The sequence below is a fragment of the Monodelphis domestica genome, chromosome 8 (genome assembly GCF_027887165.1).
Source record: "Monodelphis domestica isolate mMonDom1 chromosome 8, mMonDom1.pri, whole genome shotgun sequence".
Lineage (NCBI taxonomy): Eukaryota > Metazoa > Chordata > Mammalia > Didelphimorphia > Didelphidae > Monodelphis > Monodelphis domestica.
Genome location: NC_077234.1, coordinates 91,804,166 through 91,820,679, shown reverse-complemented (window position 1 = coordinate 91,820,679; position 16,514 = coordinate 91,804,166). Strand labels below are relative to the sequence as shown.

At 40.7% G+C, this 16,514-nt stretch overlaps 1 protein-coding gene across 1 annotated transcript in view; it reads right to left on the bottom strand.

Moving 5' to 3' along the window:
• Positions 1-16,514, bottom strand: part of MPP4 (MAGUK p55 scaffold protein 4) — a 61,240-nt gene that overhangs the window by 42,723 nt on the left and 2,003 nt on the right. The window contains exons 4-8 of the mRNA XM_056808494.1: positions 11,152-11,303; positions 7,926-8,032; positions 5,933-6,054; positions 5,084-5,161; positions 3,866-3,946 (exon numbers count right to left, since the gene is read on the bottom strand). Coding sequence (XP_056664472.1) covers positions 3,866-3,946; positions 5,084-5,161; positions 5,933-6,054; positions 7,926-8,032; positions 11,152-11,303 — 540 coding nt within the window. The remainder of the gene's footprint in view (positions 1-3,865; positions 3,947-5,083; positions 5,162-5,932; positions 6,055-7,925; positions 8,033-11,151; positions 11,304-16,514) is intronic.

Sequence of the window (16,514 nt, the reverse complement as noted above, 5' to 3'; positions counted from 1 at the left end):
CATTATAAATACATCATAATATTATATATTAAACAATATTACTATCAACTCTTTGGCATACCAAAAAAACCCAGAAAGGGTGCCCATCAGTTGAGGAATGACTGAACAAACTGTGACATGTGAACGTTGTTGTCATTGAGTTTTTTCAGTTGTGTCTAACTTTTTGTGACCCTTTTTGGGCTTTCTTTGGCAGAGATATGAGAGAGGTTCGCAGTTTCCTTCTCCAGCTCATTTTACAGATGAGGAAACTGAGGTAAACAAGGCTACATGAATTTGTCTAGGACCATACAGCTAGTAAGTCTCTGGGGTCAGATTTAAACTCATGAAGATGAGCCAGCTTGACTCCAGTGTAATAGAATGCTCTCATACACTAAGAAGCAATATGTCTTGGGAATTCAAAGAAACATGGTGGATCTTAAGTTAGAGGGGAGAGGAAGGATATATTTAGAAATAAAGGTAGTATTAAAACAAAAGACATCCATAAAAGTTACAAATTAGGAGAAAAAAAACTATTGAGGGAAATAGTATGGCAGAGAGGATAATGAGCTACCCTCAGAGTGAGGAAGATCAAAGTTTAAGTCCTGGCTAACTCTAAGTAAGTCATTTAACCTGCTGAGGTTGATAGGCAGGTAGGTAAATAGGTGGTACAATGGTTAGCATGTGGGGAGAACTGAGTTCAACTACAACTTTAAGAACTTATGGTCTTGGACTATGGGATCCTGAATACAAACATTTATTTACCTCCATTTTCTCATCTGTAAAATGGGAGGGATAACAACACCTAGGGTTGCTGCAGGGATTTCAAATGAGGTAATATCTGTAAAGTGCTTAACAGTGTCTAGCATTAGTATATGCGGTTTCCTTCTTCAACACTTGTAGGTATATCTCTTTCACTATTGCTAATCAGAAGGGAAAGCCTCCTTCTCAAAGGTATTTTTCTCCAATAACTAAATTTTGGAAGAAAGAAAGAAAGAAAGAAAGAAAGAAAGAAAGAAAGAAAGAAAGAAAGAAAGAAAGAAAGAAAGAAAGAAAGAAAGAAAGAAAGAAAGAAAGAAAGAAAGAAAGAAAGAAAGAAAGAAAGAAAGAAAGAAAGAAAGAAAGAAAGAAAGAAAGAAAGAAAGAAAGAAAGAAAGATAGAAAGAAAGAAAGAAAGAAAGAAGAAGAAAAAGAATTGAACTCTGATGAATTATAATGTAATTTTCTGTGGAAAATGTAGCATAACAATTTTGCTCCTATAGAACTAACAAGGAAACCCAGCTTCCTCCTCTCAAATAGAACAGTGGGGACCGCAAATGGAAAAGGTATCTTGATGTTCTATGTGGTTGCCATATTGGTAAGCTTTGTTTAAATACTTCAGCATAAAGAAGAGTTCAGTGGAGGAAGGAGGGCATTTAGGGGAAATGATTGTTAGACAAAAAATAAAACTTGAAGAAAAAGAAAACTGCTCTCAGCAAAATCCGACTCTACATTTAAACCGCTGCCTCAAATAATGACAGGAACACACACGGGAAACCTTAACAGCACTTGCTGTGCATTCTATGGACGATAAAGAAAACATTAGCACTATGGTACAACACTGGTAGAAACCTCTTGATGGTTTTCTTGGTCTATATCTATTGACTTAAGCGAAGGAAAAGCAGGACCAGAGATGCAGAGCTTGAAAGAACCTGGAAATTATTTAGTACAGCCCATCATTTTACAAATAAGGCAACTGAGGCTCAAAAACAAGTCAACAACTGAACTCAGATTTTCTTCTTCCAGATCTATCAGTCTTCCTTCCATCACCCTACACCACATGAGATCAGATTCTTTTGATGACAAAGCACTTCACATTTCTGTAATCGCTGGGTTTGTTATTCTTCTTCCCAATCTAATTGGAACTTTTAAAACAGTTTCGCTTTGGTCATGCTCTCTGGATTGCTGATAATAAATGGTTACTCTTGGCATTAAAGGCTTGACGCTCAGATTGCATTCCAAATGCCACGGAATAAGGAAATTGAGATCCGCAGGCAGTCTGCATAAGCACCAGAAAGGGTTCTCCAAGAGCTGATTGATCACCACTACACAGCCAGTATACTAGTACACACACGTCTTTGCACAAAGTAAGCATTTCATAAATGCTTTATTCATTTATTTATTACATTAACGCATTGTCAAACCCAATTCTAAACTTGGAATTCTTCCAACTTGTCTCCTTTCTTATAGGACGTGCTCTTGTCAACCACAATTTGTTTCCCAGTCCTGAGAGATTTTTGCCAACGAAATGAAGGTCAGGAGAGCTATTTTTGCTATTCCTCTTTTCTTCAGGACTCGGTCATCACCTTTCTGGATGCTTCCTCCATCATCATCATCATCATCAAAATCTTTCACATAGTGCTTTAAAGTTTGGAAAGAACTTTACAAATATTATCTCATTTGAGCCTCACAACAACTCTGGGAGGTCAGCGCTATCCTCCTTCCACCACCCCCCTCCCTTTTTTTTTTTTTTAACAGATGAGAAAACTGAGGTGTGTAAGTAACTTTCCCAAGATCGCATGGCTAGGGATTGAGGCTGGCCAAGTACAAAGTTGAATCCACGGCGCCATCTAGTGGCCAACTTCCGCCATTGCTTTCTTTAATGACTCGCTACGTAACATTGAGGAGGAGAAACAGCGATGTTTAAGTATTAAGATCAGCATGGTACAGTGGATGGAGCCTTAGGCTTGGAGCCAGAGAAAAACCTGAGTTCAAAACCTGCCTCGGACACTTACTAGCGCTGCATCTAATAAAAAATATTGCTGTTTTTTACGGTCAAATCCTGCTAACTCAGGAACACATTTCTTTTTGGGAGGGGCGACGGGGAAGGAGAAGGGAAGGGGAAGAAGTGGAAAATTTGTCTTAAAATAGGAGATTAAAATACATGCTCAACTGGAATGATCTGTAATAGCTCAATCTTGTCATTTTCCCCTTTCCCCCTTTTAAATGATGTGTAAGCAAAGAGGCGGATCAAAACCCCGTCAAAATGGCATGTACATTCAAAGCATCCCATTTCATTTAATCCGTTTCATTTGGCAAAACTGATATTTTTAAAAAATGAATTAATTTTTTTTTGTTAAAAGAATGTGGAGTAGAAGAAACTGCACTATCCGGACCCTTCTCTTCTTGCCCTGCACCCTGGGCAAGTCCCTTAGTCTCTCTCAGCCTCAGTTTCTCCATCTGTAGAATGAGAGGGGGTAAACTTGATCTCCCCGGCTCTAAATCTAGGAGGCCATGATCCCATGCCAAAGCGACTTAACACCTGACCAGGTTACGTCTGATCTAGGAGCTGCAACAAGTTGAAAGAACCCCCTTTGTCTTAGGACATCCTAGACAAAGCTTTCACACCCAGTCGGGAGATGTGATTCTGGGGCTCTTTCTGTAGTTGCTGTCTGGGTAACCTTTGAGGAACCCGCAGTCTAGACCACCACCAGGGTCCCTTCTAGCTCTATAGTCTAGGATCCCTAGGCTTTCATGGATGTTAGTGCCTCTTAAAGAAAGGAAAAGAGAGGAGAGGAGAGGGAAGGGGAGGAGACAAAAGAAAAGAAAAGGAAAGGAAAGAAAAGAAAAGAAAAGAAAAGAAAAGGAAAGGAAAGAAAAGAAAAGAAAAAGAAAAGAAAAGAAAAGAAAAGAAAAGACTGCTAATTACATGGCAAAGTTTGACCTCTAAGGTTTCCTCTTGCTCTAAAATCTGGTGACATTAAATGCATTCCTCTCATGAGGCTCCTTGTCTGAGAGCAATTTTGCCCATGCCTTGATTTATGCTTTCCATTTTCCAGTGGGTGCCCATCCAGCTGGGCTCTTCTCATCCTAACACAACAACCCACCCCACCCAGGGGCCAGCACTTGCCTGGAAGTGTTTGGCTTTTAGAACGTGTCTCAGTTCTTGGACCTCGGGGGACTGAGGAGCATCCCGCAATAATTCCACCACCTGGATAACAGAATGGAATGACACGGATCATGAAATGGATTATCTTCCTTTTTAGGGAGCCCCATCCCAGCCACAGTGGCCCACAACACTCCCCAGTGTGGTCTGAACCAGGTATAGTTTAATCGGGAAATATTTAACACAATTAATAAAAATAAAATGAAACAGACAACATTACATTTCAAACCTACACGCATCCTTATGTAAGAATTAGTTGGCCCTCCGTTGGGGGCTCTCCTTGTTCAGTTTTTATCTCAAGGTCTGGGCAAAGTCCTTATTTCATTACACTACAGAAGAAGCAAGCTATGATTTCAGATAGGACTGCCCCAACCCAAAGCCTCCTCCTTCTTGACAGTTCTATGAGACTCCCTCAGTTCCTTCTCCAAGTCTACAGGGATGTCTCTACTTTTTACCCCATTCGTGTCCTTAAAAAGTTCCTGACAAATATGCGTCTCCTGCCCCAGGCAAAACTACCTTAGTTTCTCCAGTTATGGATCAGCAGAAAACGTATTGTTGTCCTATACATCTGTTTGGGGCTAGAAGAAATCTTGGTAAGTGCCCTATAGAGGACTTCATTCCTTGGAAATAGTATTTTCTATCTCAAGGTTGACCAATCTATTGGCTAAGCAGCGCTGTTCAAGGACATGGTAAATAAAGAATATAAAACTTTAGGAAAAAGAAAACTTCTCCTCCATCTGATTTATGGTGATTTAGAACTGCTGGAATGGAGAATGGAGGCACTTCCCTCTAGTCTTGTGAGTCTCTAATATCAGATAGTCTAGTTAAAAAAAATCAATTCTCAATTATCCAGACTGGTTCATAATCAAGGTTGTTTTGAGGGATGCATGGGAGAATAAGAAGCCTGGAGAGAAGAAGAAATGGATTAATTTGTCCTAAAATATTAGTTAAAAATACATGATCAGTTTGAATAATTTAGAGTAGATTAACAGGTGAGTTTTCTCCCTTCCCTCTTTTTATGGAAAATAGAAATATCTCCAAACCCAATGAAAACTATATCAAAGATGCATGCAGTCAAATCATCCCAATCAGTTAATCACTTTTATCTGGTAACGCTAAATTACTTTTTTGTTAGGAGGGGGTTAAGTCGTCATCGCATCATTTTCTGGATCCTTCTCTTACCTCGCAGGATAATGCTTGTGCCTGGGCCAGGACAGGGACTGGTTTCTTTGTGATATATTCCTGGAGACATTCATAAACCTACAGAGGGGACAAAGGCACATGAATAGCCCAGTCTGACCATTTAGGAATGGAGCGTCCAAAGAGAAGGATCCTGGCTGCAGAACTTGTGGACAATTGGCAGCAGATCCACAATAAAGAATTCTCCACTTTGGACAAGTACCACAACAAGCTGGATGAAACATTCCCGTGGAAATGGGGGAAATGGAAATGCCAAGAAACCAAGGAGTCTCTTAGTGGGGAGGCTTGGGGTGGTGAGGGAAGTGAGAGGAGTGAACAAAAATGCAATAGTAGCTTCTTTAGTTAACTAATTATCCTTATTAAGTAAGTGCAAAGTTCGGCTGTTTCTGAAAGACTGCAAAATTTGGCATCCTGGGACAAAGAGCAAATTGCTCCACCCTAGTTGTATCTCATTTCTAGTGGGGTTCTCTGGGTGTTTAGCTGCTTGTCTAAGACCATTGGATACTGCTGCTGTCATCTAAATGCACACCCAAGACATCCTGTATCCACCTATGCACTGAGACAATAACTTGCCAAGAGAAAAGACCCTGAGGGTCAGCAGTAGCTTCAGACCATCTGACTATGGGCTGCTATTAGGAAAATCTCTTTTAAATGGTTTCATCGGTAAAAATAAATAGCAGGGTATGACTTGAATAGCTCCTATGGGTGGGGACAACTTCTTTACACTTAGAAATTTCACATTAGAATCATTTTCGAGTGGAAATCTCCTAATATAATACAAAACCAGCAAGGATCACTTTGGGGCAATCTGCAAGGAATCTGGGGGTTCACCTTTAGAAGAGCCTGCAGCCAAGGGGAATGGAGAAGATCATATAAAAGACTGACTCCATTAACATCCCTGCTATAGAACAGACTCAGTTCTTTCAGGACCAGTTTCAGACTCTGAGAGAGACCTGAAAAAGAGAGAGAGAGAGAGAGAGAGAGAGAGAGAGAGAGAGAGAGAGAGAGAGAGAGAGAGAGAGAGAGAGAGAGAGAGAGAGAGAGAGAGAGAGAGAGAGAGAGAGAGAGAGAGGTAAGGAGGGGAGAGAGAGAGGGGGGGGGGTAAGGAGAGGGAGAAAGAGAGAGAGAGAGAGAGAGAGAGAGAGAAGTATTAAGTACAAACAGTAGGTGACAGAGTCATAACTAAGGCAGGGTGAGCGGGGCTTTGCCTTAGACAGGTAACATAGCATGGGTGCTATGAAGGTATCTATCACCTCTGTCCTGGGATCTAATTCCACCTGCTTAGAGCCTTCTTCTCTCCTGCCCCTCCATTGTGCCTCCTTGTTTCTCTCCCATCTGCTGGGCTTGTTTAACTAAGACTGTCCTCTGTATCCTTTCTATTTACCTCAATTTGCCACCAGAGCTAAACTTCCTACTCATAATTCTGTGGACAAATATGTAACGATGTGATGCAGCTTGTCCTGCAGGAAAATAGAATGAGTCCTTCCTCCATTGTGCCATGCTTTGGGTTATTGTGATGGTACCTACTTTCTTCCCAGTTCTTCTCCCTCCATCAGAGGCAGAAACCTATGTACCTTTTAGCATTTCTGAAGCCCTTTGTTGGAAGTGGTCATTGGAAGACTCCAACTTCTAAGAAGGTCATCAGAAATGTATTTCCAAGAAATCCCAGTACTCTGTGGATGAAGGAAATTTCTCATTGGATTATTTGGCTGGGAACTTGATGTAATGTATATTTTTTTTTCTTTTTTGATCATGACATTTATTTTTTTAACTGAAAAATTTTGGGGAACTTGATGTAATACATTTTAATTCATAAAATTAATACAATATCCAGAGCTTTGCATAATATTAGTAGACATCCTTTTATAGTGTTTTTAAATGGTTAAAATGCTTTGTATTTATACATCACAATTTATATATTATAACAATATTGTGATGTATCCTTGACGTATCATAGATATTGTGATGTGCCAGACAGTATTAGTTCCATTTCACAGATGATGGTGGGCTTGAGACTCGTTGAGTGACTTGTTATAGTTAATATGGATTATATATATATATATATATAGAGAGAGAGAGAGTTAACAGGTAATGGAAGAGTTGAATGCACTAGTGCAAGGCTATATTCCTTCATACTGGCAAGATGGAGGCTGGCAGATCTCTTGAAATTAGGAGTTTTGAGATGGAATGGGCTAACACCAAGCAGGAGTCCACACTAACCAATATGGTGAACATCTGGAGCCATTGGGCTACCCGAGGAGGAGGGTACTGGTCCCTGTTAGAAAAATGGAGCAGCTTAAATCTCCCATGTTGAGCAATGTTGAGATGTGGCTCATGAGTAGTTACTATACTTCCAGTCTGAGTGATATAGGAAGTTCCAATCTCAAAAAAAAAAAAAAAAAGTATTGGAGGAAGGATTTGAACACAATTATTTCTCACTCCAACTCCAACATTCTATACCATCTATTGGGCAGCCATAAAGAAAGTGGGCACAAGTACTAAATGATATATTAATTGAAGAGGGTCTGAGTTCAAAAACTGATCTCAGATACTTCCTAGCTACATAACCCTGGACAAGTCACCTAACCTCCCTTGCCTAGTCCTTACCACTTTTCTGCCTTAGACCCATTAATACTCATTATTGATTCTAGATGAAAGATAAAGGTTTGGGTTTTTTTTTTAAGTGGATTATAAATTTCCTAACCAGTAGAAGTAAGATGGAAAGTTTCAAAACTGATCTACTGGACCCCAAATCAATCTTCATGGTTGAACATAAATATTTAAGACTTTTTCAGGCCTGGAGCAGCCGTCCAGAGATATGTACCGTTCTCCTGACTGGTGACTGTTGGCAGCTCCATCATGATCTTCTGGTCTGGTGATTTCTCTCCTTTTTCTGTAAAGGAAAGTTTCCTTTTCCAAAGGAAATGAAACCTAGGAAACATATCAACAGTATTTAAGTAGAAATGACCTTACTCCCATCCTTCCCCTCCATCACACCGGAAGTCCATAAAATAATGTGACCATTCCGTGTTAAAGCTTGATGGTCTTGAGAAAAGAGAAAACTCACAATGTTTCCTGTTTCAGAATTTTTCCTCAAATAGGTCTGTACAGAGATCAAGAAGGTTAAAGGAGCAGAGCCATTCTGCTGATGTTTTTATTTTTAATGCAAGGGTCATCGGCTACATCTGATTGTGAGCTTCTGCACTTGGTGGGTGGTGGTCAGATGTGTGCCCTTCAATATGTCTGCTTTGTCGAATATTTATGAATCTAGGAAGTGCTATGAAGAAAAATTCTGAGTAAGACTCAGTAAGAGCTGGGGGCAAGTCCTGTCTTTGTCACCTAACTGCCCTTTTGACCACAGGAAGATGATCTAACCTCTTTGTGCCTTTAGGCAACTGTCTAAGATTATAAATTAGAGCTGAATTGTTGATCTGCACCAGTATACGGGACTTTACACGACCAGGAATTCACACTGATGGAGTAACAACAAAATAGAAGGAGGAGGCAGAGTCTTTCCCTGTAAGCTCTAAATCTACATTTAAAAAGAAGAGAGAGGAACTCTAATCTTAATTCTCCAGTTAGATAAAGGAAGACTTTCTGGGTTATAGGCTGCCTTTTTTTTTTAATCACTCTACAACTCAAGGTGGTCTGTAAGTGAAGGCTGTCAAATTGGCCCTCTTGGACAGAGGGGCTTTAGGTTTCTCATATGGAGCACTCATAGATCGAGCTCTGACCTCAGAAAAGGGATGCAGACATCTTTCCCAACAAGAGAAGAAAGGATAGGGGAGTTTACAAAAGATAAAACAGATCATCATAACTACATGAACCTGAAAAAGCTTTTGCATGACCAAATCAAACAAGAAAGCAAAATACTGATTAGCAAAAATCTTTGCAATTAAGTATCTCTGATAAGGATCTGATATCCAAACTGATAGGAAACTGAAAGACAAAATTAAGACCAAGAGTCATTCCATAATGGATAAGTGATCAAAAGAGGTGAAAGGCCAGGGTCTAGAGACAGGAGGTCCAGGTTCAAATCTGGTCTCAGATACTTCCCAGCTGTGTCACCCTGGGTAAGTCACTTACTACTCTTCTGCCCTGGAACCAAAATACAGTGATGCGCATTAGATAGAGGAGTGACACTGATGGACCTGTGCTTTAGAAAAATCAGTTTGGCAACTTAAGGAAGACCATTTAGGAGGTCATTGCAATAAAAAAGAAGAGAGGCATTGAGGTCTCCGAATATGGCTATGGCTATATGAGGAGAGACAGACAGACAGAGGACTGAGACAGCGCGAGAGAGAGAGAGAAGAGAGAGAGAGAGAGAGACATTGATAGAGAAAGAGTGAGAGGAGACAGAGTGAAAGACAGACAGAGAGAAAGAAATGGAAACAGAAACAGAAACAGAGAGATGGAAAGAGAGTGATCAAGAAAGGGAGTAAGAGGAGACAGAGAGTGAGAGAGAGAGAAAGAGAGAGAGAGAGAGAGACATAGGAGAGAGAGAGAGAGAGAGAGAGACGAGAGAGGAGAGAGAGAGAGAGAGAGAGAGAGAGAGAGAGAGAGAGGGAGAGGGGAGGGAGGGGAGAGGGAGAGGGAGAGGGAGAGGGAGAGGGAGAGGGGAGGAGAGGGAGAGGGAGAGACATTGATAGAGAAAGAGTGAGAGGAGACAGAGTGAAAGACAGACAGAGAGAAAGAAATGGAAACAGAAACAGAAACAGAGAGATGGAAAGAGAGTGATCAAGAAAGGGAGTAAGAGGAGACAGAGGGTGAGAGAGAGAGAGAGAGACATAGAGAGAGAGAGAAAGAGAGAGAGAGAAAGAGAGAGACAGAGAGAGAGACAGAGAGAGAGAGAGAAATGGAGAAATAGACTGAGAGGAGAGACAGCGAGAGACAGAGAGAGAAACAGACAGACAGATAGAAACAGAGAGGACAGTGCTTTCTGGGGATGGTAGGATAGAGGGAAGGTTTATATGCATCTTTCTTAGGTAGAGCATGTTAATTAGTAATTAGATGACTTGCTAATGTATATACTTGTCTGGCTTCCCCCAACTAACCCTTTTCCATTGGTCTAGGTATTATTGGCAGATTTAGGCTTAAATATGGAGTCCACCCAAGGAATATAATTCAGGATCATCAGAGACTGATCAGTAGGGGGATCTGAGCTGGCTGATAGTATGGTTCTTCATCCAGTGAGTCTAAAATAGGGATGAGAAGTGAAGGGGAATTTGCTGAATTCCACTTCACTTTCTCGTCCTTTTGTCCCAGAATGGGCAAGGTGGGTCTTGGGATTGGCTCTGTGACTATTGATGTGCCTGCTGATTTCAGGGTCTGCGATGACTTCATTCCAAAGAAAGGCAAAGTTGATTTTAAGGTGTTCTTTGTCTTGTCATTATTCATTTCTCACAGTCATTCCCTGTACACTGCGATTCAAGCCAAAGAACTGATTAGTCTTGTAAGACACACTTGACAACACTACCAATGATTGCTGGGAAAGGATTTTTTAATGTTTTTTTAAAAATTTTATTTATTTTATTGATTAATTTAGAATGTTTTTCCGTGGTTACAGGATTCATGTTCTTTCCCTTTCCTCCCACCTTCCCCCTCCATAGCCAACAAGCAATTCAACTAGATTTTACATATATGACTGATCAGGACCTATTTGGGAAAGGATTTTTTGCTATGGTACCCAGAAGGTTGTTTAAATGAATGAAATTCAAGCAATCATTTTTTTTTAAACCCTTACTTACCTTCCATCTTAGAATCAATACTGTGTATTGGTTCTAAGGTAGAAGAGAGGAAAGGGCTAGGCAATGGGGGTCAAGTGACTTGCCCAGGGTCACACAGCTGGGAAGTGTCTGAAGCCAAATTTAAACCCAGGACCTCGCATCTCTGGGCCTGACTCTCAATCCACTGAGCCATCCAGCTGTCCCCTACACCACATTTCTAAAAACAAACTCCTCTTTCTGGAAGGAAATACCAAAGTAATAAATGTGGAATAATTTCTGCCCTGAGGATCCTGGGGGAGTGTGCTTTGACAAATACTGATTTACTGGTCATGGTAATGGTGCTGTGCCTGGTCCTTGGGCCAACAGAGGGCTATGTGATGTTGGCTATAGGCATGGAGTGCGCCACCAGGAGGAGTCTTTCTTGCAACCTCTGCCCAACCTTCAATGTTGGCGTCCTGAATGAACTGAAAGCGGCTCTACGAGCCATCCAGTGTTAGAGTTTCTACAGCTACACCAGTAAAATTGCCTGGTTATGCCACTGATTGCACTTCCTTTCTCCACCAAATCTTTAAGATTGTCATTTATAAGGTAGCATAAGTGAAGGCTCTGGTTTAGTTAGCTGTGTGGGTACAAACAAATAAAATGCCATTTTGTGGATTAGAAAACGAATAGCTCTAGTCCATCCCTAATGAAATACACCTTCCAACTAATAATACATAAACTAGGAGAGATAGCCGGTTGTTTATTAAGGTTACAGCCATCTTTGCCCTTCCAATCTATCATGATGATTCTCTTCCCCATTTGGTCACTACTCTGTACGTTTCTCCTTCTAACTTGTATTTGAGCTATTTGTGTTTGAGGAGCGTTCGTTCTCTTCTTGAACTGCAAACTCCAGAAGAGCATCAGCTTTGGGGCTCGAAGGAGCAGAGAGCCCTCTGTGAAAGATGAACTGTCTTTTTTGCCAGATGCTGCTGATTCCTAAGACAGGTGGCTCCCACAAGCATTAAACATCTTTAATCATAAAGTATTTCCTTTTTTAAAAATGCGATGAAATACCTAACTTCGTTCAAACAACAAACATCTCTTGGTCACCATGTACATTTTCTTAAAATGCTTTCTACTGGGGCCAATTAGTTGTATTTGGAGAAGTACCTGAAAACTTGCAGGGGGAAATTACAATGTGAAAATGGACTGATATTCTTTCCTTGGGACTAGGATATCTATCTATCTATCTATCTATCTATCTATCTATCTATCTATCTATCTATCTCTCAATCTAATCTCTCTATTCTTCTAGCTATCTGTAACTATTTTTATCTGTCTCTTCAGCTCTGTATTCATCTATCTATATTTGTCTCTATCCATCTGTCTATCCATATCTATTTGTACCCATCTTTCCCATCCCTCTTTCTCTATATCTATCTTCCTCTCTACCTACCTCCCCATCCATCTATCCATCCATCCATCCATTCATCTATCTATCCATCCATCCATTCATCTATCTATCCATCCATCCATCTCCCTCTCTACCTAAGTCCCCATCCATCCATCCATCCATCCATCCATCCATCCATCCATCCATCATCTATCCATCCATCTATCTTTTTATCTAATCTCTCTATCCATCTAGCTATCTGTAACTATTTTTGTCTCTATCCATTTATCCATGTCTCTATATTTTCATCTCTATCATCTATCTACCCATATCTATTTGTACCCATCCATCCCTCTTTCTCTGTATCTATCCATCTCTCTCTCTCTCTAATCTCTCTATTCATCCAGCTAGCTATAACTATTTTATCTGTCTCTCCAGCTCACTATTCATCTATCTATATTTGTCTCTATCCATTTGTCTATCCATATCTATTTGTACCCATCTTTCCCATCCCTCTTTCTCTATATCTATCTTCCTCTCTACCTACCTCCCCATCCATCTATTCATCTATCTATCCATCCATCCATTCATCTATCTATCCATCTATCTATCCATCCATCCATTCATCTATCTATCCATCCATCAATCCATTCATCTATCTATCCATCCATCCATCTCCCTCTCTACCTAAGTCCCCATCCATCCATCCATCATCTATCCAACCATCTATCTTTTTATCTAATCTCTCTATCCATCTAGCTATCTGTAACTATTTTTGTCTCTATCCATTTATCCATGTCTCTATATTTTCATCTCTATCATCTATCTACCCATATCTATTTGTACCCATCCATCCCTCTTTCTCTGTATCTATCCATCTCTAATCTCTCTATTCATCCAGCTAGCTATAACTATTATATCTGTCTCTCCAGCTCACTATTCATCTATCTATATTTGTCTCTGTATTTCTATCTCTATCCATCCATCTATCCATATCTATTTGTACCCATCCATCCTTCTTTCTCTATATCTATCCATCTATCTTCCTCTCTACCTACCTCCCCATCCATCTATCCATCCATCTATCCATCCATTCATCTATCTATCTATCTATCTATCTATCTATCCATCCATCCATCCATCTATCTTTTTATCTAATCTCTCTATCCATCTAGCCATCTGTACTTATTTTTGTCTCTTATCCATTTATTCACGTCTCTATATTTTCATCTCTATCCATCTGTCTATCCATATCTATTTGTACCCATCCATCCCTCTTTCTCTATATCTATCCATCTCCCTCTCTACCTACCTCCCCAACTCTCTCTCTCTCTCTCTAATCATCTAGCTATCTGTAACTATTTTTATCTGTCTCTCTAGCTCTCTATTCATCTATATATATTTGTCTCTATATTTCTATCTCTGTCTATCCATATCTATTTGTACCCATCCATCCATCCATCCATCCATCCATCCATCCATCCATCCATCCATCCATCCATCCTTCTGTCTGTTATTTTTCCTCCCTATTCATCTCTCAGTCTGTGACATCTTATGTTATTCTTATTTTAAGAAACAGTTTCTCATAGCACAGTCTGTCCTTCCCAAGTTACCAGCCAGAGACATGCTCTAGTTCTGAGCAGGTTTTCTTTCAATTGGTTTACCAAGAATTATACTGACAGTAGCTAAGGATAGGAGGGGACCTCACGTTTATAAAAGACCTGAAGAATCAATCCCCTTACACATCTGCAGAATATTTGGCATACTCTCTTACCTGGGACATGGATTACATACCGCAGGCACAGTGCTAGTCTTCTCCTGGAGAAAAGCTTGAAGGAAAAATCCTAGTGAGTGATTAGGAGTCAGTCACCTCCCTGCCCCAGCTAATCTCAGGACATCCTCTTCATACTAAGCCACAGAAACCCCGCCTCAAAACTACTAGCAAAAGACCTGGACTATTTCTTACCTTACAAGTCATTTTTGAACCTGTTAGGTTGATGTTTCCCTTTATTATTTTTTCTCCTCAACCATCTTGTGCAGCTACGTGTAAACAAGCATCTTGTTTCCTCTCTATCAGAGCATTATAAGAATGTCACATTTAGAGAATGTGGGCTTTTGGATGAAGAAAATGTGTGGCAGCTAGAGAACTTGCTTGCATAATCTTGCTCATTTCTTATGAAGCTACAAAGGGAGGACATGAAATAAAACTTTATAACCTTGGCAATAAGGCTAACCTAAGAGGCAAAATCTTGTTCCTGAAGCCATCTAATCCCAGGATTCTCAGTAGCTAATGACTGTGCTGTCCATCAGAAATAATCCCCTTTGAACCCAGGAGCTGTTGCTCTGAACTCAAATGAACATTCAGCTCATTTCTCTCTCCTCAGAAAGTCTTGGTTTTTGATTGCAGGCAGTAGGAATTGGAAATTAGAAGCTCCTGAAGAATTCTGGCTAGTCTTATAGGAAAAAACAAAAACAAAAAAGACAAAGATGGTAGCAAAAAGTGATGTTCCATCTCCTGCTTTGGTAAATTCACTTGTCATCCTCAGTCTAAAACCTTTCCAAAATCTTCTCTAATTCTTAGCTCCTTATTCTGCCCAACTGCCTTGTGATTTGTGACTCAACCTTGTATCTGTCCCTTCCCTCAGAATTGCTCTTCTCTCCCCGCTCCCAAACTCCAATCCAGTGATGTGTTTGGTGAGTTTCCCTGAACTTGAGGGGAAATCAAGGCAGGTCAGTCTTGAATATCTAAGCAGCCTCCTGGCTTTGTCTTTTCCTTCAGCAATATTTCCTCCCCCCCCCCCCTCCCATTCCACCCTCTATCCCTCGGTCCCTAGAAAGCTGTCAGTCTGAGTGGGTGCAGGATGTTGACCTGATAGGCTAAAATGACCATTATCCATGGCGGGGATGGGGTGGGGGATTGGGATATTAGCCAGGGAGTCATTGCAACTCTTTTAGAGGGGACTAAGTGCCAAAGGGACTTTGGAGAGGATGGGGGAAGATTTAGCCCCCCTCTGCATGCTGATCCTCATTTCTGCTGATTTGTCTATGAATAAATCCTGATTGCATATTCTGGAAAAAGAAAAAGATAGCCTGGTGGAACTTAAGAGCCACTTGGGCGATGTGGAAGAGTTTTGAGCCTGTAGTCAGGAAAACCCAAGTTAAAATCAGACTTTAGACCCTTCCTAATAACGGTGTGAGGCTGGGTTCACTTAACCTCTCAGCCCGAGTTTCTTCATGAGTTTCCCCAAGTTGTAAGGAGTGAATGACAATAATGACAATTATGAAGTGCTTGGAACACAGCAGGTGTTTAATCAGTGCCAGTCCCTTTCCTCTTCACCCCTAGCCAGAATGGGCATCTTGACACAGGCTGCCATACGTCCATGCACCTGCTTTCTGACCTTACTCCCATTTTTTCCATTTCTTGCTCAAAAAACAAAACAAAAAAACCTCCAATCGGACTCCCCTCTTATCACACAGTTCAAGGTGTTTTTTTTGCCTTCTGGATATGGCTTCCTTCTTCATCCCTGTATTTCCCTTTCTTGGCCACTCCTTCCCAACAGGTATTTGATGCTTTTCTTTTCCTCAAGACCTGGCACATTCTTCTTTTTTGGAGGGAATGAAGAGTGGGAGAAGACCTACGATTTCATTCCTATGGATGGGAATATTCTCACTCCCAATGCTGATCAGTACTGGCTCTGAGAGGCAGGTTTGGAGGGTTACCCTAAAAACTACATTTCCCAGGAGCCCACTGACTTCCTGTCATTACGTGCTGACGTAGACAGGAGATACGTTGGGTCAGGTTCCTGCTCTCGCTCTTTCCTTCCTGGGTTGGCCAGGACATTGGTGGAGCGAGCAGTTTGTGCAGGTAGATTAGTTTTATTTTGTTAGTTACCTTTTTAATTTGTTACTTCTTGTGGTTATTAATATATTTTATAAAATAAATTTGAAGTTATTGAATATTAATTTTTACACTATGGATGTTTGCAGAGTGACCTAATAGGAGGCAGGTCTCCGAGGATAGGAGGGAATTCTATTCACAGAGCGCTTCTCAAACACTTGGTGTGTGTCAGCTCTGGTTATCCAGGGTATCCTCCTTTGGTTTCCTTGCTTGTGTGTAAAATGGCACCGATCTTGACTTTTCAGGCCCTTTTATTGCTCTAAATCCATTTCCAGCACCATATCTGGCAGGGAATTTTTAGGGAAAAATCCATTTCCTTTTTGGGAATGACCAACTGAATTGTCGACTATGAACATAATTAGCATATTTTGCCCAAAGAAATGATGAATATGGTAAATTCTGAGAAAAAGGGGA